The 20,905-nt window shown below is 40.6% G+C and overlaps 1 protein-coding gene across 7 annotated transcripts in view; it reads left to right on the top strand.

Annotated features, from left to right (window-relative positions):
• The window catches only part of AAK1 (AP2 associated kinase 1), a 171,431-nt gene that overhangs the window by 138,690 nt on the left and 11,836 nt on the right, over positions 1–20,905 (top strand). For 3 of the 7 annotated variants that reach the window (XM_040224059.1, XM_040224066.1, XM_040224065.1), the window contains exons 17-20: positions 5,027–5,122; positions 16,546–16,647; positions 17,731–17,832; positions 19,219–19,329. The exons of 3 other annotated variants lie outside the window; for them this stretch is intronic. In XM_040224059.1, coding sequence (XP_040079993.1) covers positions 5,027–5,122; positions 16,546–16,647; positions 17,731–17,832; positions 19,219–19,329 — 411 coding nt within the window. The remainder of the gene's footprint in view (positions 1–5,026; positions 5,123–16,545; positions 16,648–17,730; positions 17,833–19,218; positions 19,330–20,905) is intronic. One more of the 7 variants, XM_040224060.1, reaches the window with a different exon arrangement.

The raw sequence follows: 20,905 nt of genomic DNA, 5'->3' as shown, positions 1-20,905 counted from the left end.
GGGTCACAGAGATCTTTTGAGAATCTGAGGAAAGTTATGGATCTTCTTCTTTATGAACACACAGGTGTCCACTGTTTTGTACACAATTTTCACCCTCAGTTTATGACTCCAACATACATTTTTATAGTCACATTTTAAAGCCTGATTTTTACTTTAAAAATTTAGCATTTTCCCCCTTATATCATTAAAGAAACTCCTCGAATGTAACTTTTAAATTGTCTACATAAAATTCCTTTATATGGATATATCCTAGTATATTTAACCAAGTACCTCTTTCTTAAACATTAATTTTATGTCAACATTTTACTGTTATAAATTCCTCAGCAATGGATGTGAGGTTTTGACTATGTTCTTTGTAGGATGTGGAATCTGATATCCTTCAAAATTGATATTTTGAATTATATTGATTAATTACTGCTTTTAACTCTTTATATTCTTTCTTCCTGCTTTCTTTATGTGTGTTAGTAGTTTTTCTAACCTCATAGATTTATTTCTTATTAGAACTTTGGCTGTCATTCCGTAATACTTAATATGTAATGAGTACTCTTGCCTGGAAAATCCCATGGATGGAGGAGCCTGGCAGGCTGCAGTCCATGGAGTCGCTAAGAGTCAGACACGACAGAGCGACTTCACTTTCACTTTTCAGTTTTGTGCATTGGAGAAGGCAATGGCACCTCATTCCAGTACTCTTGCCTGGAGAATCCCAGGGACGGGGGAGCCTGGTGGCTGCCGTCTGTGGGGTCGCACAGAGTCGGACACGACTGAAGCGACGCAGCAGCAGCAGCTCTCTTATTCTTGTTTTCTGGACGTTTTTAAATTTAAGTTTTGATTTCTTTACCCTAAAGTTACTTAAGATATATTTTAGTCGCATTGTGATAATATGGCCTCTGTAACTACAGAGGTAGTTATTGCTATGGAGGAGCTTTCTGTTGTCCAGTTAGTTATTCATTTTATGTACATTGTATGGGAATTAGTTTTCCATGTTGATAAATATTAGTCTACAACATGATGTTTAATGGAAGAATAATAGCATTGTATTTAACATCACTTTTGAGGAATACTTGCTGCTGCTGCTCAGTCGCATCAGTCGTGTCCAACTCTGTGCAACCCCATAGACGGCAGCCCACCAGGCTCCCCCATCCCTGGGATTCTCCAGGCAAGAACACTGGAGAGGGTTGCCATTTCCTTCTCCAGTGCACGCATGCATGCTAAGTCACTTCAGTCATGTCCAACTCTATTCGACCCTGTGGACAGCAGCCAACCAGGCTCCTCTGTCCGCAAGGTTCTCTAGGCAAGAATTCTGGAGTGGGTTGCCATTTCCTTCTCCTGACGAATACCTAGGTTGTTACTAATTTTCACCACATAAACATTCCTGAAGCTAAGTTTTTATTTGTATCCTTTACCATTTCCTTAAGATAACTTGTAGGAGATTATTTGCTAAATCAACAGATATATATGTGTTTAAGGCTTTATGGTACCTATTTCCAAATCACTTTCCAGGAATGCTAATCAAATTTTATTTCAATTAACAATAGATGAAAGTAATTTTCACGTCATTTTCCCACCCAGACCAGCTTAGAGGTTTTAGATAGAAGACACTGTTTACTGGCCATTTGTATTACTTTTGGGATTTATGTTGTTCGTGTCCTTTTTGTTGTTGTTCTGTGTTTGTTTTGTTATTAGTATGTAAGAGTGCTTCATATGTCATATATTGTAGGCATTCCCACCAGTTTGTCATTTGTCCTATATAAGTGTTATCTCATCTGACTCTCTCAAAAACCCTCGAGGGTTGCCATACCATCTGCATATCAGTTATGGTTGAGGTGACTGAGTACAGACTAGTCTCTTTCCCAGAGTCGCATAGCTAGTAAGTAGGAGAGTTAGGACAGTTAGTGTCCTAACATTTGACTCTAGAACTTCCTCTCTCAGGTTTTCTGCCTCATAGTAAGGCAAATTTAGCAATATTTTCCTAGAAAATCGTCTGTAGTTTCAAAATTTTTTTCAATAAGATGGAAGAGTACATTGAAATCTTCTGTAGTATTTTCTTGGCATACACCAATTTTATTGTGTGCATTTGTGTTGCTCTTTTTCTTGGTAACTCTAACTAGAGATTTGCTGTTTTATTATCTTTCAAAGACAGCTCTATAGAACTGTTTTTCTGTCTTCTAATTCTTTGACTGTTGCCGTTATCTTTTTGATTGCAGTTCCCTTTTTTAGGCTCACTTTGCTGATTTCAAAAAGAATACATAGTAAATTTTTCAATTCTTAAAAAAAAATTTAGAGTTTTTCTCTCAGTATAAGAGAGATTTTCAACCAGCTTGAGTGTGGGGAGGGAGACTGTAATCTCCAGGAAGACTTTTTCACACATAATTTATTACTTCCTTGTCTCCTTGCTCCAGTTGCCCACCCTACCCCAACTTTTGAGGATTACACTGTTATTGAGAGTGCTTTCTAATAGCTGTGTGTTTCCCTTGTAAGAAAAAACTCAAGTTTTAACTGTATCTTGTAAGTCTTCATATGATGTTTTCAGTGTTAATATTTTGAAATAGGCATTTGAGTTATTTGGAAGGTGTACACTTCAAATATTAAATAGTGAAAACTTTTTGTGCATTATTTTTTATTTTTAGCTTTGTTGTCTGGTCTGTAGAATTTTTAAGTTTATTGGTATTTTGGTCTGGTTTAAAGTGCTCAGGGTTGGATATTTAGTTTGACTATACCAAATGTATAAAGCATTGGTCTTTGTCCTTGAGATAAAACATCACAGTGATGACCAGTTATGGTGTGGGTAGGAAAAGAGGGTCGTGGAATAGCTCTAGGAGAGTCTTTGTTGCTAAATCCCAGCATTTAGTACAGTACTTGGCTCAGTACAGTCTTGTTGAATGAAGGAAAGGAATTGCTTTTTGCCAAAGGATAGGAGCTTGGATTCGTCAGCGTTAATGACAAAGCTTCCTAATCATTTTCCATCCACTTCCAGTTTTAATGCCTAATTCTAACTTATTATATATTTTATGTTTTGTTGTCTGTATAAATTTTTTTTAAAGAGTTGTTTTTTTGTTTTTATTTTTGTGTCTTCTCCCCTTTATGCTTACTTTGAAGACTGTAAATGGCAGTTTTTTTTAAAGGCCCAACAATTAGAAAACACATATTTGAGTAAAATTAGGGCAGTAATAACAGTGAACATATGTTGAATACATGCTACACACTAAGCGCAGTAAGTGCTTTTCTTTGCTTTATCTCCAGTGATCCCTCACAACAGTGCACAAGAGCCTGAGTGACCTGCCCAAGGTCCCAGCTGGAGAATGACAGAGTAGAGATTTGTACCTGAGCAGCCCAGCACAGTAACTGTAGTCATAGACACATCTCAGAAATCTTATAAATCAATGACATTAAGCTTTTGCAGACATTACAGACATCTTTTTCCCTCAGTTTATGCAGCATTTTTCTATGAACTTTTGGTATTTTCTCTGTGTTCATATTTGTAGTGTGAATGAAGAAGACTCTTCATTCTTTACAAGTGAAAGAAAATTATATCTAAGTCCCAGAAATGAATATGTCCCCATTTGTATGAAGTTCAGGGTGGCAATATTTTCTGGAAGATTTCTAATCAAGCTCAGATGGTTCATTGATTTTAAACCTTCTAACCAACCAAGGGAGGAGCTAAGCAGGAAATGTGGCAATGAGTTGGGGAGGATGACACAAGGGTTATCATTAACATTTTTATGGTAAAAGCTGCAAAAATGTTACTAAACTATGTCCATAAATTAGAGGAGAAACGGGCAGATGATTAAAACTTGACATTGTACCTCTTTTTTTAAAAATAGCCCACTTTACTGATATTCTCAAAATGACAAAATTAGGAGAAGAGTAAGGAGTGGATGTGACTATAGTGGAGTAGAGGGAAGATTTCTGTTTGATAGAACAGTTGTGTATTATTGTTGTGGTACTTAGACTGATTTATACATAGAATCAAATTGCAAGGAACTATATATACACACACACATACAGACAAATGAATACATGGGAAAACTTGTATAAATGGGATAGAGGTACAACAGAATTGCACCAGCGTCAATGATAATGAACTACAATTATAAGAACTCACCACTGGGGGAAGCTGGTTCACAGGGTTCTATGTACTGCAACTTCCTATGGTTCTATAATTATTTGAAAGTTAAAACTTTTTTGTACATCCACTTTATAAAAGGCTAGATTAGATTTTAATTCAGAAACAAACTGATTATTAAAATGCAAGGTACAACATGGTAAAGTAGGCACTAGGAGACCTGTGTTTTGATCGTGGGTCTGCTGGTGGACCTCTGGTTAGTCTCTTAACTTCTGGGCTTCATTTTCTCTTCTGAAAAATAAGAAAATTGTGCTAGAAAATCCTGAGATCCCTTCAAGCTCTGGTATTCCTTAAGGTGTATAGATTTTTTGTAAATCTATAAGTTTGCCAAATAGAGTGAATGCCAATAGTATGGTAAAGGTTGTCCAGAGGTTAGGGCTTGTCTAACCTTGCAATAAGCAAGAAATCTGTTTCTGTCTCTCTGTTTGCCTAGCATTACATTAGACATTTGGTGATAGAATAGGATTCAGTCCCTAAAGAACCTCAAGAGGGAAATGGGTACAAAGGAAGTACCTATACACATATTCTAGATTACACAATAGAATTTGTTTACCTACCAAAATGTGTGATAGGGCTAAGTCTTGCTGTAGGAATTCTAAAAGAGATCACTAGACTTCAGTATCTAAGGAAGAAGAAAAATTTCAGGTGTACAGCTATCCTAGTTTTATCATTAACTACATCTCAGACTATGCTGTAAGGACCAGTGTATATCTCATACATATTTTGCTATTATATTGAATCATATCCACTCATTTCTCTTTATTCTGCCTCTAAATTTAGACTTACTTTATAATTTGTGTTGGGTTAATAGATGGTAAATACATCTAGATTTACTTGATGTTTTCTGCTTTTCTCTTTTATCCCTGTCTCCTTGACCCTTCTTTCCCTTCCATCCAACTCCAGCTGAAAAAAGGAAGGGTGGGCAGACTGTGGATTCTAGCCTTCCTCTTCTAAGTGTATCTGATCCTTTCATTCCTCTTCAAGTACCTGATGCACCAGGTAGGTAAATAAAACTGAAGTTAAGTTACATTGCAGGGCCTCTTGAGAGTTCTGTTTGAAACACTATGAGAACAACCTGCAGTCCAAGACCTAATAATAGGTACTGTTGTATATTTTTACTGTGTCTCAATAAAAGGGACAAAATTTACGTAGAAGGCACTTATCCTTAGCAAAGACAGTAAATTCAGCTCAAATTATACCAAATTGTATTCCACATCATATCAGTGTTAAGTTTCATATCCTTGACTGTGTTAATTGTTATGTAAAGGACCTGCGTATTGCAAAGAACTTTTAGTCCAGTGTGATGATAACAGTGGGGGGAGGGGCCTACAAGCACATGATAGAAGGAATAAAACCGTAATAGTATAGTATACTGATTGGATTATGAGTGACTTCCTGTTCCTGTTTTGTTCTACTGTGCTTTCATTTTTATAAGACAAAAATACATAATGAAATTTGATAGGGAATGTGAGTCAGGAGACCTAGGTTCCACTACTTTCCACTATCTGAACTTGACTTTTCATCATCAAGAGAAGTAGTTCTCATCTCCCCTACAATCTGCCGTGTACTGATTTTTAAATAAGCAGTCTAAAAAAGTAAGAAACAGTTAGCGTGGTCTGATTGAAACAGCTTTCAAAACAATGCTTGGATGCTTTCCAGTTAGAGTTGATGATGCCAAAGATTTCTCCTTGCTCCCCTCCTCATCCTTTTAGGGGAAGAGGCGCATGATGTGAGGGACAGAAGTTGCCCTTTCCTTCTTGATCAGTCCCTTTCAAAAAGCAAGTAGATCCAGCCCCTTAGAAATAACTGGCAGTCATTTTGCTGTTGATAGTTTTTCTTTTTCCTCATTCTTATTCCTGTTGATTCCTTGAACTAAAAGAATCTGCTTGGTTTTTTCTTCTCTCCCAAAATGTCAGAGGGATTTATTTGATTGATTGCTTCACAATTGGAAGGGATTGTGATATAGAAATCCTCTACTTACGAAACAGACCCACAGCTTGGGTACCAAGACAGTTTTTATTTCTTTAGGTAGTTTGTTGACCCTTCTAAGAAGAAGCAGAAATTTGTCTTAATCAGGTAGTATTGTGTGTAACTGGCTGGACCTGGAGGTAGGTCAAAAATACTTAAAATCATTAAGGAATGACTCAGGTAGGGTAGTTAAAGAAATGAGAAGAAAGGTGTCAAATAGAGGTCCTTTTCTCTGTTGCATCTTTCAGGTATGCCTGGCAGGGCCTAGACAGGCCAGTTTCAAGCAGAAACCCTTTCAGGTTCATGCCTTGTTCTTATCCAGATAGCCCGTGAACTGCAGAAGCTGGAAGGGTGGCCTCTTGGCACAAGCCAGAGGATGAAGGCATAAATCATACATGTTACTCCTTTGAATTCTCAAATCACTGAGCAAAAAATCCCGGCTTCTTACCACACCCACAAGGCTCTAATGATGCTGGCCCTTGGCTGCCCCTCTGCCCTGAGCTCAGAGCATTCATCCCCTCAGTCTTTCCTTCTGTAAGCTGACCTGATTCCCACCCCAGGGCCTTTGCACTTCCTGGTACTCTGCTTGGAAAGGTTTTCCTTCTTGTCAGTCGACATTTGGGTCTCGAGCTTAAATGCTGTCTTCTCAGTGAGGCCCAGTGAGGCGCTGTGGGCGCTGTCAGTCACGCTCCCTGGCTTCATTCTCCATAGCACTTATCATGACATCGTCTCTTTTTGCTTCTTCATCGCCTCTTGTTCGCTTGTTCAGTCCTAAGGGAGGGCCTGACGTTCCTCTGTCTTCTCTACAGCATACTGCCAGTGTCAGGAATACTGCTGGGCATAAATGGCCCTCACTGAGTATTTGCAGATCAAATGAAGAAATCAAATAAAACCTGAGGCTGAAAGGCTTTTGGCGGTCCCATTACTCTCCCTTTCTGTCCCCAAACACCAAACCCCAGACTCCTAGCTCCATAGCCTTCCATGTATGACTCTGCCAACCCCGATCCAGGCCTGCTACCCACTGTTTGAGGAGATATAAACAGCCCACAGCCCACATGTCAGGAAGCTGCCAAACCCCTGGATGAAAGTAGTAGCTAAGCTTAGCAGATCCTCAGTTCCCTCTTTTCATGCTGCTGTCTGGAATTTGGGCTAAGGATGGCATGTGACCGTTGTGTCTCTGAATATTTCATTTACTTCAATGCCCAGCCTGTGGCACATTGAGCATTCAGTTATAGCTCTTTATCCCCCATCCTTCCGCAGCATCTCGAAATACTCCAATGAGGAAAGGGCTGAGAATTTAGGGTCTCTGGTCCTGTGGCAGACAGCGGGTTTGTCTCCTGCCCCTCAAAGCAAGCAGTTGGTCACTCTCTCCACCCCATGGTGGACACTGGTCAGGCGTATTGGTTGGTTGGTTTTACATACGTGCTTTCCCCTCCCACACTCATCCTTCCTGGTGGTGAGAGTCATGGAACCTCAGTCTCCTGACAACTGTGTCTTTTGTGACTTGACATTTATTTTATGCTCTTTAAATGTTTACACATACAATATCCTTTGAGCCTACAGATAATACAGATGGGTGGGTGTGTCACGTAGTCTCTTGGCCTTGTGATTGAGGAAGGGAGACCCTAATTTTGTGTGACTGAGCTCCTTGCTCTTTATTGGCCCACAGCCCAAGGCAGCTAGTGGTCTCCTTTGCATCCATCCCAGATCAATCAGGCCTTTGACTAGAGAGCTCAACTTAAGGTTTAGGGAAATACAGGAACGGATTTGAACACGTAAGAGCTTGGTTCTAGCCACTTAGTAGCTAGGTGGTTTTGGTCAAATCGTTCCAACCCTGTTCTTGCCTGAAAAATTCCATGGACAGAGGAGACTGGCAGGCTACTGTCCATGGGGTTGCAAAGAGTTAGACATGACTGAGCGACTAACATTTCACATGACATAATGCCTCATGGTTCATCCATATTGTAGCATATTTCAGAATTCCCTTCTTACGGCTGAATAATATTCTATTGTGTTTTGTTCATCCATCCGTTAGTTGACACATGGTTTGCTTCTGTCTTTGGGCTGTTTTGAATAATGCTTCGGTGAACATGACTATGCAAATATCTCTTCAAAACTCAAGATTCTTTGGGGTATGTACCCGAAAATAGAATTACTAGGACGTATGGTAAATCTGTTTTTAATTTTCTGAGGAACTGCCATACTGTTTTCCACAGTGACTATACATCTTTACATTTCTGCCAGCAGTGCTCAGAGTTTGAGGAAAGGATTTTTATAGCAACCCCTTCATACTGAGCTTTCGACATCAGTGTTCCACAAGACTAAGCAAGAACACATTAGTTGCCCCATGAGCGCTACTTCCTAGAATTAATAACTTAAAATAAAAATACTTCTTGGCTTACAGCCCTCTGTCTTCTTTCGACAAGCAGGCAAGAGAAGCTGCATTTCCTTAGTGGTTTGTTGTTAAGATTGGCATTCTTCTCAGAACTGTTTGCTTGGCATCTTCCTCACTTCCTACTGCTATCTATCTTGTGTTATTAAAAAAGGTCCAAAGTAGATCAGAGTGTGTGTCTTTACTCTGGAAAGTTTTCCTTCCCGCAGATTCAGTTCTCTAAAATGGACTTGGAATGGGTCATGGAGATTGACTTTTGATTCCAGCGTGCAGATGTCACAGGCAGTTTAGTGCCTGGTTTCTCAGTGATAGGAGCTGTTTAGAGTGGCTAAATTCTAAAGACAGCATCTCTTGTTACAAGACTTCAGGGCTCACACCCCAAGTCAGACAAGACATACAATTTCCAAAGCCACAAAGCTGTAGCAGCCATATCAGCTTTTTTGATGAGGCTTGCCTCTGGCTCTTCTCTGTCTTAAGTTCAATCTGCTTTATTCCTCGTGGTCCTGTTTCTGATTAGGGTTGGAATGGGCCCTGAACAAGCCCTTAGTCTTACTAGCCTATATAAATAGATATCTATCCTCATTTTTGAGATTTTAAGAGAGAAATTTTACAACTTGCAGTATTCCCTGGTCTCATGCCAGGAAGTGGTTCTGATTATCTATCCTTAGACTGGTTTATGAAGAATTTATTATCCTTTTTGTGATATATGTTTTCCATAACTAAGCCTTGAGAGGAGAGGGATCTACATCTGAAATGGATGTATTCCTGCCTCCAACTCCAGCAGTTGCCTTCTCCTCTCTTCTCTTCCTCCCTGACGCCATGTGACTGACTTTTAAGGAGAGGGTGGTGCTCAGAGAAGACACTTTAACTCCCTCCTTCATTTCAGAGTTCTAACAGTCCTCTCCTTCAAAAGCAGTCTTGGTTTCCACTGTCCAGGATAACTAATTCTGCATCCATTTTTCTTTAGCAGTCTGCCTTCTCAGTCTTTTAACTATGATTTCAGTGCTTTTCCAAGCACTTAACCTGACTCATTTTTGAGAACCCTAGAGACTTGGGAAAGAACTGATTATAGTACTGAGAATGTGATAGGAGAATACCACCAATGGAAAAATATGAGCAGACAATTCATAAAAGACAAAGTATGAATTATCAGTAAGTAATATTTTTTTAAAGTTTATTATCATTTCATTGGTATATATAATATACCAATTATAAAGCAGTGAGGTGCTGCAGCTTCTGCTATCAGCTTGGTAAAGATGGGAATAAGCCAGTGCCTCAGACTTTAAGGGATCAGAAAATGGACATACTCTGATCCTGCTCGTGGGAACATCATTAGTACAGGTCTTGGGGTGGACAGCATGGTCTTTGAGGGTTTACTTCCTTACTGACTTAGCAGTTCCTTTCTAATACATTATCTCCATGAAGACATGAGTATGCTTAAATATTCATTGAACAATCAGTTTATATAGGAGAAGAATGAAAGAGTATTTGTTTAAAACTCAACAGTTGAGCTTCCCTGGTGATCCAGTGGTTAAGACTCTGCCTTGCAATGCAAGAGACACTGGTTTGATCCCTGGTCAGGGAGAGCAACAAAGTTTGTGAGCCCCAACTGCTGAGCCTGTGCTCTAGAGCCCGGGAGCCACAACTGCTGAGCCTGTGCTCTAGAGCCTGGGAGCCACAGCTGCTGAGCCCACATGCTGCAGCTACTGAAGGCCACGTGTCCCAGAGCCTGTGCTCCGCAGCAAGAGAAACTACTGCAATGAGAAGCCTGCGCACTGCAACTGGAGTAGCCCCTACTTGCCACAACTAGAAAAAAAGCCTGTGCAGCAATGAAGACCCTGGGCAGCCAAAAATAAATATATCTTCCCAAAAAACACTTAACAGTGGCTATCTCTACAAGGGAAATTTGAGGTAGTTTTACTTTTATCCTGTAGCTTATGTATAATTCCCAAATTTTATACAGTAAACAGATATTATTTTTACACTAAGGTAAAAAAAAAAGCAATTGCAATTTGTTCTTTTTTCAAATGAGAAGCTAGCTTAGATATTCCCCCCAGCCTCATCCCCCGGTTTACCTGGCTGGGCATGTCTGAGCTGAGTTTGCACAATGAACAGCTCTCTGCATTGCCCAAAACCTGCCACCTTGGGACCACTCATTTTAGCTCCTGCCGGCAGTACCAGTTCAGAGCTCCAGTGTCATCATTCAGCTATCTGTCTTCTAAGCAACCAGTTCCTATTTCCTGATTTTCCCCTCATATTATATGATTAAACTTTTAGAGGTTGATAGCATCTTTAAGTTTATCTTCATTTTATCAGTGGGAAGACTTAGATCCAGAGAGAGACAGTGATTTGCCCAGGTTCAGTTCAGTTCAGTCGCTCAGTCGGTTCCGACTCTTTGCGACCCCATGAATCGCAGCACGCCAGGCCTCCCTGTCCATCACCAACTCCTGGAGTTCACTCAGACTCACATCCATCGAGTCAGTGATGCCATCCATCCATCTCATCCTCTGTTGTCCCCTTCTCCTCCTGCCCCCAATCCCTCCCAGCATCAGAGTCTTTTCCAATGAGTCAACTCTTCGCATGAGGTGGCCAAAGTACTGGAGTTTCAGCACTAGCATCATTCCTTCCAAAGATTTGCCCAAAGTGCCACACACACTTTGTGCAGAACCCAGGTCCCCTGGCTCTTTTTTTTACCTTTAATGTTATTCTTTTTTAAAAATCAATTTATTTGTTTTAATTAGAGGATAATTACTTTATTGTGATGGTTTTTGCCATACATTGACATGAATTGGCCATAGGCATACGTGTGTCCTCTCCACCTTGAACCTCTCTCCCACCTCCCTCACCTGTTTTTCCTCTCTACATGCTGCCTCCACCTCCCACTTCACATTATTCAAGGAATTCTGCTTATTCTATTCTCATACCAAGGCATTTGAGAAAATTCTAGAATTTCGCCCATTTTCACTACTGTAATCTCACACCTCATCTAGTCCTATTACTTAAAAGAGACATTAATCCTCTTTTATGTGCTAAGTATTTCCATTTATAAACACACAGACACATTAATTTCTAATAAATATGCCCATTTAATCCTGACAACCTTTTAAAGTAGTTCTTATCCTGTATTTACAGGTGAGAAAACTGATGCTTAGAAAAATTAGGTAACTAATGTAAACTCAGGCCCTTTGGCTCTTTCATGTTGCTTATTTATTTGAGAGGATTTTGCAGACCCCAGCTGAAAATGTACAGTATCACAATCAGAGATTAAATAAATAATAACCTCCCCAAATCCAGGAATTTTCTCCCCTCTCCCTCCAACACACATGTAGAATCTGAAGCCGGATCTGAAAATATCAGAGTCAGCCTAGGGACTGATATAAAACTGGATCATTTTCTTCTGTCCATAATTGTACACTGCTTTTCACACATACAGGAGTAAGATGGAGTCATGGACTTTTGATTCTAACACAGAAGATATTGAAAACTCTTATAAAATGTTTCTTAGGAGGATTCAATCATTGCAAAGTGCAATTTATGAATTATTTCTTGGTTTCACTGGTCTGTCACTTTGTGTAATTGAGAAATAGAGTGTGAGCCACTATGCATTTCAGGTATGAGCTGTCCCAGAATTTGGGTTTTGTTTTTGCTCCCAGGGAAGCGACTTCCCATCATTCAAGTAAAACTATAGAAGTCTTTGTTCATTAGATGGCAGCAAGTCATATGCTGGTGTGGGGCTTGGTCATAAGCTTTTGAATCCTAAAGAATACTTCCCGCACAGTTTCCTAGATTCACCACCCTCTCCTCTCCTCTTTCCTCTGTCATAATACACAGCCTCAGAGTGTTTTTATAAAAATGTGAGAGAGGCGATAATTTGTAAAGTGCTGCTAAGCTGCTAAGTCACTTCAGTCATGTCCGACCCTGTGCGACCCCATAAACGGCAGCCCACCAGGCTCTGCCGTCCCTGGGATTCTCCAGGCAAGAACATTGGAGTGGGTTGCCATTTCCTTCTCCAATGCATGAAAGTGAAAAGTCAAAGTGAGGTCACTGAGTCGTGTCTAACTCTCAGCGACCCCATGGATTGCAGCCTACCAGGCTCCTCCATCAATGGGATTTTCCAGGCAAGAGTACTGGAGTGGGGTGCCAGTAAAGTGAGGGATATCAAAACCAGACCTTGATATACTTGGGAGGCGTCTAGGCTGTGGTTTAGAGGCTGTCAGCCTCCTGTAGCTTTTCTTTTAATTTCTCTTATAATTTCTCGTCAATTTCTCCATTTACAGTGACCAGAAATGACTGGTAACAGTTTAAAGTTTATCTTCTAGGAGTCTGTACACTTTCATTTATGGCTGTGCTGCATCTTCACTGCTTTGTGCAGGCTTTTTCTCTAGTTGTGGTGAGTGCGGCCTGCTCTCTAGCTGAAGTGCGTGGGCTTCTCATGGCACTGGCCTCTCTTGTTGCAGAGCATGGGCTGTAGGCGTGTAGGCTTCAATAGTTGCAGCATGAGGGCTCAGTAGTTGCAGAACACAGGCTTAGTTGCCCTGAAGCATGTGGGATCTTAGTTCCCTGTTACGGATTGAACCCATGTCCCCCACATTAGTAGGCAGATTCTTAACCATTGGACCACCAGGCAAATCCTGAGTCTGTACACTTTAAAGCAATCGAAGCCTTAGTTAAACCAGAAGGATGAATCTCTGTACGTAAAGATCTGGGTCCTAGTCCTAGCTGATTCTGTGACTTACTTGCTAGAATATCTTAGGCAGTTGGCTTCACGTTTCTGAAGCTGTTTCCTCATCTGCAAATGAGAAGGGTAATTGGATAAGACCTGAAGTTCCTTCCAGTGTTAACATATCTTTTATATCTTGACCATTGTGCATGAGCCCATGTCTGTGAAAACCCTTTCTCCTCTGGTTATGAAGCTAGGCAGACCCTTTGTGCAGCATGGGGAGGAAAGTTCGAAGTCAAGTCCAGGCTCTGCCATTTCCCATCTGTGACTTTGGACAGGTCATACATTCTCAAGATCTCTGATGTCCATTCTCAGTTGCATGGATATTCCCAACCCCCAGGGGGTTTTGTGAATAATGAGTGAGAATGTTTGGCATTGAACTCTGCAAATGCAGGCAACAACCTTTGTTAAAATAGCACTGAGTAATGGACTGCCCACTCTCTCTGCAAGAGTGCTGGTAGTGAAAGGAGCTGTTTCTGCACAGGCTGTGGCCTGGACTCTCACTCTGTGTTTTCTGCCTAGTTTTAACTCTGATCCCCGCTTCTCCCTCCCTAGTTCCCATATTTGAATATTCTTAAGTAGCAGTGACCATACAGGTTATCTGTGTGAGCAGCCTGTTTACTTTGAGGTTTGGTCAATAAAGAAGCCTCCTTAAACATGGCCATTTAACCCACCCCCACCCCATTCTATCTCACCATAAACACACATATGCATGCATGCTCACAGGTTTCTTTTACCCTCTCATGCTTTTTGCTAATGGCTAATAAAAAATTAGATTCTTGTTGAAGGACCTGCCTTTCTGCCGTCGATCCTCTGTTCTCCCCACCTCTCCAATGAAGCCAAAAGGCAGAGATGTGACAGAGGATGAGAGGGAACCGGGAACTGGGGATCAGAAATTAAGAATCTACCTTCCCTGCCTTCAAGGGCTGTAAGAGAAGTGAAAGCAGAGTGTTCCAGAAAGTTCCTGCTGTGACAGAGAGTGTGGGGAAAGGCTTAGAGATGATGTTTGAGTGACTAATACGAAAAGGTTGGGGGTTAGGTGTCTGCATTTTACAGGTAAGGAGATCCGTTTCAGGAACAGCCCCAGAGTCACACCCACTCACTGGACAGGCCAAGACAAACAGGCCTCCAGTGAAAGACAAACAAGACATGGGCTCTTTTTATCCAGGACTTTTATCTTTTATCCAGGACTTCATAAGATTGCAAATGTCTGAGTGCTAGAAGTGAAAAAAGCAGATCATCACTCTTTTTTTTTTTTTTTTTAACGTGAAAGGTCCTTGTTAGGGGGCAATAAAACCAAAACCAGTGCTCAGAATAATGAAAAATTAGATTTGGGGGGAAAACCATCTTACTTTTGCCAGTATGCAGAAAATTGCCCAAGATACTTTAAACATCTTTTCTCACCATGTCATGTATAGTTCAAGAGTAACGCTGATGTTATTATGTTCGTGTATTGGTTAGAACCCTGAGTTTTGTCCTCTGCTGCTCAGAGGCTGCTTTCTTTCTTCTTTCCTTCCTTCCTTCAATATAAATTAGGTATCAATGAGAAATATCGCTTACTGGTATTTAATTCCAATATATCCGCATGTTATACTTGCCAAAAATGGTAAGTTGGTTCACCTATAAAAATGGCTTCTTCTGCAGTGTTAATTGTACCAAAGCAAGTTATCTTGCCAAGACACTAAAATCCATTATTTTGTTTCATCTGAGCAGTTATAGATCATCTCAATTACCAGGTCACCTAAAATTTGGCTTCTGTCCCTCAGTGAATATCTGTTTCATCTTTGCTTATCTCTATTCCTGATAGCCTAGAAGAATACAGACTAAGATATAATATACACCCAGTTGTCACTGCTTTTTCTTAGATGTCTTAGTTTTATTTTAATGGCAGTTTATTTCTGAGGTAGAAAAGACATTGTTGACAGGCCTTTACTTAGGCAAGTAATAGAATTTGTGTGGTCTCAGTCTCTGTAAGTTAAAGGAAGTATGAGCTCTTAATTCATTTCTTTCTATAAGAGTCTGTGATTCATTATTTTGTGTCAAGTTAATGCTCTACTTTTAAAAGGTAGAGAGTTGTTGAAAGAGTTGTCTTGGAAGGAAACTTGGTGTGCATGTTATCACACATTAAGTTATCAGGTGTGACAAATCTGGTGGCTTCTAATGTCCTTTTGTTCTTTAGCCAAAAGACATCAAAAGTAATCCACCTGCAGGCTTAAGTGAATTTAATAAGATTTGACAGTTTAATAATGAGTACTGGGAGTGTCACAAGCTGTAAGTTGGCGGACAGTAAATGATTGTTGAAGTTAAACCTAGGTGTGGTTTCATTGTTTCTCTTGGTGAGTTACAAACCGTATTTAAGTGCAAGTTCAAGAAAAGGGGGAGAGATTCAAAACTAAGCCCAGAAAGAGATATGAACACACAAAACTCATGTGTGTGTGTTTATGGCAGCTTTAGTAGTAGTAGTGCTAGTCGCTCAGTCGTGTCCGACTCTTTACGACCCCACAGACTGTAGCCTGCCAGGCTCCTCTGTCCATGGGATTCTCCAGGCAAGAATACTGGAGTGGATTGTCATTCCTTCTCCAGGGGATCTTCCTGATCCAGCGATTGAATCCGAGTCTCCTGCACTGAAGGCAGATTCTTTACTGTCTGAGCTACAGGGATCCCTATGGCAGCTATATTTTTAATAACTAAAAGCTGGAAATAACCAAAAGTCCATCAGCTGATGAATGAACTGACAAAATGAAGTGCTTTCATACAGTGACACTCGGCAGTAAAACAAACTGCTGATGTGTACCACAACATGGAGGAATCGCAAGTGCATCATGCTAAATGAAGGACATCAGAAAAGACTACACACTATGTAGGTAATGGTAGAGAAGCAAAGCCACAAGGACAGAACACAGATCAGTTGTTGCCAGGGCCTGGGGGTCAGAGGCATTGACCAGAGAGGGGCACACAGGTCCTTTTTGGGGTGATGGAAACCTTCTGCTTCATTATTTCAGGGGTGCTTGTGTGTACATTTGTCAAAATTCATCAAATTGTACTCTTAAAAATTGGTAACTTGTATTCTTATTCAGTGTAAATTATATTGCAAATTTAAAAACAAACACATTTAAGGCAGCATCTTGAATGTCTTACAAAGTGACCAGTTCATTTGGGGAAATAATCATTTTTAAACTTTGAGAGCCTGTTTTTAACAAGATACTAGCAGTATTTGTTTTTATGCTGAACCTGTATAAAATTTAGAGCCCTCAAATGTTTGCATAGGATATGGTAAATGATGGGCTTAGTTGAATATCTCATTGCATTTTTGCTTTCTCTTTACTTCTCTGCCCAACCTAGAAAAACTAATTGAGGGACTCAAATCTCCTGACACTTCTCTTCTGCTCCCTGACCTCTTGCCTATGACAGATCCTTTTGGTAGCACTTCTGATGCTGTAATTGGTAAAGTCATTCTCTCTGTGTCTTCCGTGGTGCATGATATGTGTGTCTGTTTCAAGAATGGCAACCCACTGGTTAACAGTTCCCTACTGAGTAACCGTGCAGAGGAGTAGAAATGCTGAAAAGCCTCCTGGTGTTGAAGCATTGCCTTGTGCTGACCCAGAAGCCAGGGCTAGTTAATTTCCCTTGTTATCCCTCCAAAGGAGTGTTTTCTCTGCCTCCCTGCAGCAGAAGGCAGGGCTGTTATTTATGCCTTTCTTGAAACACTGAGATTTCTAGAGTGAATTTCTTATGAATGAAGGGGAAATGTGGGAAAATTGACATTTCATTACAAAAGCTTTGTGAAAGAAGTTGGTCTTCAGGTGGTCTTTACCTGTAGCAGATTCTTCTTTAGAAGGCCTCTATATGTGCCGAGTGTCAACAACTGAGAAAGCTTTGCCCCATGGTGAAGCACCAGGAGTAGAATCTTGATCTGGTGGCTTGATCTGCTTGCTTTTACATTTTCTTGTGCTCCAGCCACAAGGCAGGCAAGACCCATAAAATATCTGGAGTCCCTGTACTGTGGGGGCACGAAGTCCTAGAACTCAGAAATGCATGACCCTTCAGAGAGGTGGGCCTCCAGCTGGGGGATGGCGCATGGTAAAGAGTACCTCCAGCTACATCATGGGCTACATCATGGCACAGGATTCAAGATGGACCAGTTGCCTTTGCAAGACACAGAACGTGTTTGCCCCTAAGTTTATCCCTTAAGAAAAGCACCATTCCCGGAAGACATTAACGTGCCTTCAGCCTGTCTTCTGACATGTAAGAGATCTGCTGGGGTGGCTCCCATTCTGCATTTATTTATAAAAACTGAGAATCACCAAAACTAGCCACAATGGTTAACCACAGTAGTGCCTGCTTGGTCAGGGAAGCCCAGACACTCAAATCAACAAAAAGAAAGCATCTTAACATGCTTTCCATCTTGCCTGAAATGGGCATTTTAGAGAAGTGCAGAAGAAAGCCTTCGCAGAATCATCCCAAGAACCTTCTGATTCCCTTTTCCTCACCCTTTCCTTCTCCTCTCTTAATGCTCTGTCACAAAAGAAAAAGCTGACGTTGCTGTTGAGAGTCTGATACCAGGACTGGAGCCCCCGGTGCCTCAGCGCCTCCCATCTCAGACGGAATCTGTGACCTCGAACCGCACAGGTCAGTCAGGAGTCTCTACAGCTGCAGGGACCGGTCAGTGCCAGCAGCGCTGAGTCAGACGTTCCACCTGCAGCCAGTGGTCCTGGGCTTATTTATTTCTCAGCCTGGTTAGTTCCTCCCACTGTGATGCTCGGCATCTCTATAGCTCCAGCTTCTAGAAGTTGAGGGATGTGTTTCCTTGGTAAAGAGTGGAGCACTTTTTGAGGTTGTGTTCTCTATAGAGTGATTCTTGAGCTTTCTTTCATTTCAGTCTTAAGAATTTTTTCACTGGTTCAGGTTCCCTCTACTTTCTTAATGAAAGAACTGTGCTGTAAGGACACCCTTAACTCCTCCAGGGTACTGAGCAGTCTTTCCCTCAACAGTATCTGTCATGACCATGGGAACTCATGCTATGTATGTTAACATTCTGGTCCCAGCCCAGAGCTTTGATCATATCTAGATGATTTGTTATTAAATTGTAGGCAAAATCGAAATCTTCCCTAGTTTTGTCATTGCTTTTAACCCAATTTCAAAGTTCACTCTTAGTAGAATTCCTTAACTACAGTTCCTTAAATAGAGATTTGATAACCTTCATTTTGTCAAGTCCGTAAGTACCTTGATAAAAGGGTCCACTTCACCAACTTGGAATAGAGACAATTAGAAGTCTGGGAAATATGAGAATAAACTCAACCAGGTTAAAAAAGAATTAAGATAGGAGACCATATAGTTCTTTTTCTTGGGCTTGCTTGGCTGTTTTCTCCTAGAAAACTTTTGCAGAAAACAATTCATATGTTGAAATACTTGGAACTCTGAATTTTATCTTTCCTCTGTTCCTTAACTAAAAGCAAAGTCATGTGCTCAGAGGAGCAATTCAATTTAAAGAGTACTAATAAGAGACAAGATAATTCTGTTTTGAACAGGCATCGGGTTTAGTTCTAGAAGGTGCTGTCTAATCAGGTCATATTCTGCTAATAATAAGCCAGGGACAACCCACTTCTTGTCAGCTTGGATACCTCATCCTATAATAAATGTTTTCAATGAACTTTTAGGAAAGATTTAAGTGAAGCTCTTTAGTTGCAGAGTCCTTTTTCCCAAACAGCGCTTGTTGAGAACTGAGTTGGCAAAGTTTTATTGGCATCCAAACCATTTACTTGCTTAACCAGTAACCTCCAAGCAAAAAATTCTTCCATATTTATGTATTACTCTTAAGAGAAGTTTAGAAATACATGTTTCTATAGATGAAAATCCAGAGTGCTTAACATGTTTCTTTTGGTTTTCTTCCTCCCACCTTGGCTCATATGTATAATATAAACGCAATAACTCAAAAGCTAAGACCTAACCGGTGATATTGTTGTGTGTGCCATTTAATGCCGTCACTGACCTGGGATGCTGTTAATCTGGACTCAGATTCTCTCACCGGGGAAGATTCCCTGATTGATTGCTCTCTGCTTTCTAACCCCACTACTGACCTTCTGGAAGAGTTTGCCCCCATAGCCATCTCTGCTCCGGCCCATAAAGGTAAACACTTTCCTCTCCTCGAGCCCACATGTATCCTTAGAGGAGAAGAGAATTTCCCTTAACAAAAGTCTTTGCTAGTGAAGTTTTCTAACCACCTCCTTGAGTGGAAAGCTCGAGTTTGTACTCTTAGCCCCTGTGTTAAAGTTCCTTTCACTAAGAATATTTAATCAGGCTGGGATGGCAGATTGTGGAGGTGTGGCTTTCTCACAGTCTCCTCTAATGCAGGTATGCCGTGCTTTCTCGTAAAGACACAGCTCCATGCCTTTGTAGTCAGCTCAGGGAGATGACTGACTGTCCACGAACTGACTCTGATTAGATACTAGGTGGCCTTAGAACTTAAAACTGTTTCATTAAATTGGATTTCAAGTTTTTTGGTAGTGATTACTATAATAAAGAAAAAAGCACTGTTCCTCAGAAGTCAGTCCTCAAAGACTGAACTCAGGAAAGGCTTGAATTTTAGTTAACCTTGGAGTCATGATTAATTACTAGAGTTCTCTTTCTAGTCTACTATTTTTATGTCTTTGTCTTGTGTTAAGACTGGTTTGAACTTCTGCTGGACAGAAAAATAGCTTGAATTGAGCTCTGTTCATTGAGTGGTTTGTGAGAGCGGCAGACACGGAACATGGGCATCCAGTAAACTTCTTTCTGGGCTCAGACAGTGAAAGTGGTTTTCTAGAAGGAGCAAATACATATAAAAGGAACAGCTGTTAAGTCCTTTCTGAAGGACATGTAGGAAGGAAGCCTCCCTGATATGACTGAAAAATAGTTAGCCTTTAGTTTGCAGTGGTAATAGCTGAGTTTTTGTTTTTATCCTTGATAGCATTAAAATGACTGTGTTTTTATAGAACGTGTAGTGACAAGTTTCCTATTTAGCCAATTATGTCTGACAGAAGTGTGTCAGCTGTGATGCATAGTTACAGAGAAGCATCACTTGCAAGATTGGTGCTCAGCTAGCACTTGCTTGTAGAATAGAGAAGAATTTCTAGCAAACTTCTGTGTTAAATCTCAGTGCATGCGATCTTGTGCCCCAGTATTCCTGGGACATCAGCGTTTGAAAGTCTGTTTTCCCAATCACAGGGCAGTGTGTTCTTTCAGAAATATTTTGTTTTGTTTTGTCTGTGTATGGCAGGCTATAGTCCATAGGACCGCAAAGAGTCGGACACAACTGAAATGACTTAGCACTAGCACACACAGTGGTTACTTCTTAAAGGGCAACTAATTATCTCCCTGCTACCTCTGGTTTTGAGTTTTTCTAATGTTGTTAGTCCAGCCTCTGTTAGCTCAATAAAGAAGATAAATGACTAACTCCCTTGCCTTTATGATACTGATGTTGAAGAGATCTTTCACAATAGGTATATTTAATGACCATATAAAGGTAGGGAGAACTCTTCCTGTAACCCTTCTCCCTTCTCATTTATAAAAGTCTTAACATGGCTAGCTCTAAAGCATTTTTTTTTCTATTTCCTCAAGTTTTCCAGCTTTACTACTTTTATTTCAACTCAGGAGAATAAGCATTTTCATCTTTAAAAGCAACAGTGATTGTGCAGTTGCCTCTAATGTATTCTCTCATTTGCTG

This window comes from Oryx dammah, unplaced genomic scaffold (genome assembly GCF_014754425.2).
Source record: "Oryx dammah isolate SB20612 unplaced genomic scaffold, SCBI_Odam_1.1 HiC_scaffold_25, whole genome shotgun sequence".
NCBI classification, from domain to species: Eukaryota; Metazoa; Chordata; class Mammalia; order Artiodactyla; family Bovidae; genus Oryx; species Oryx dammah.
This window is presented reverse-complemented; position numbering and strand designations above follow the sequence as displayed.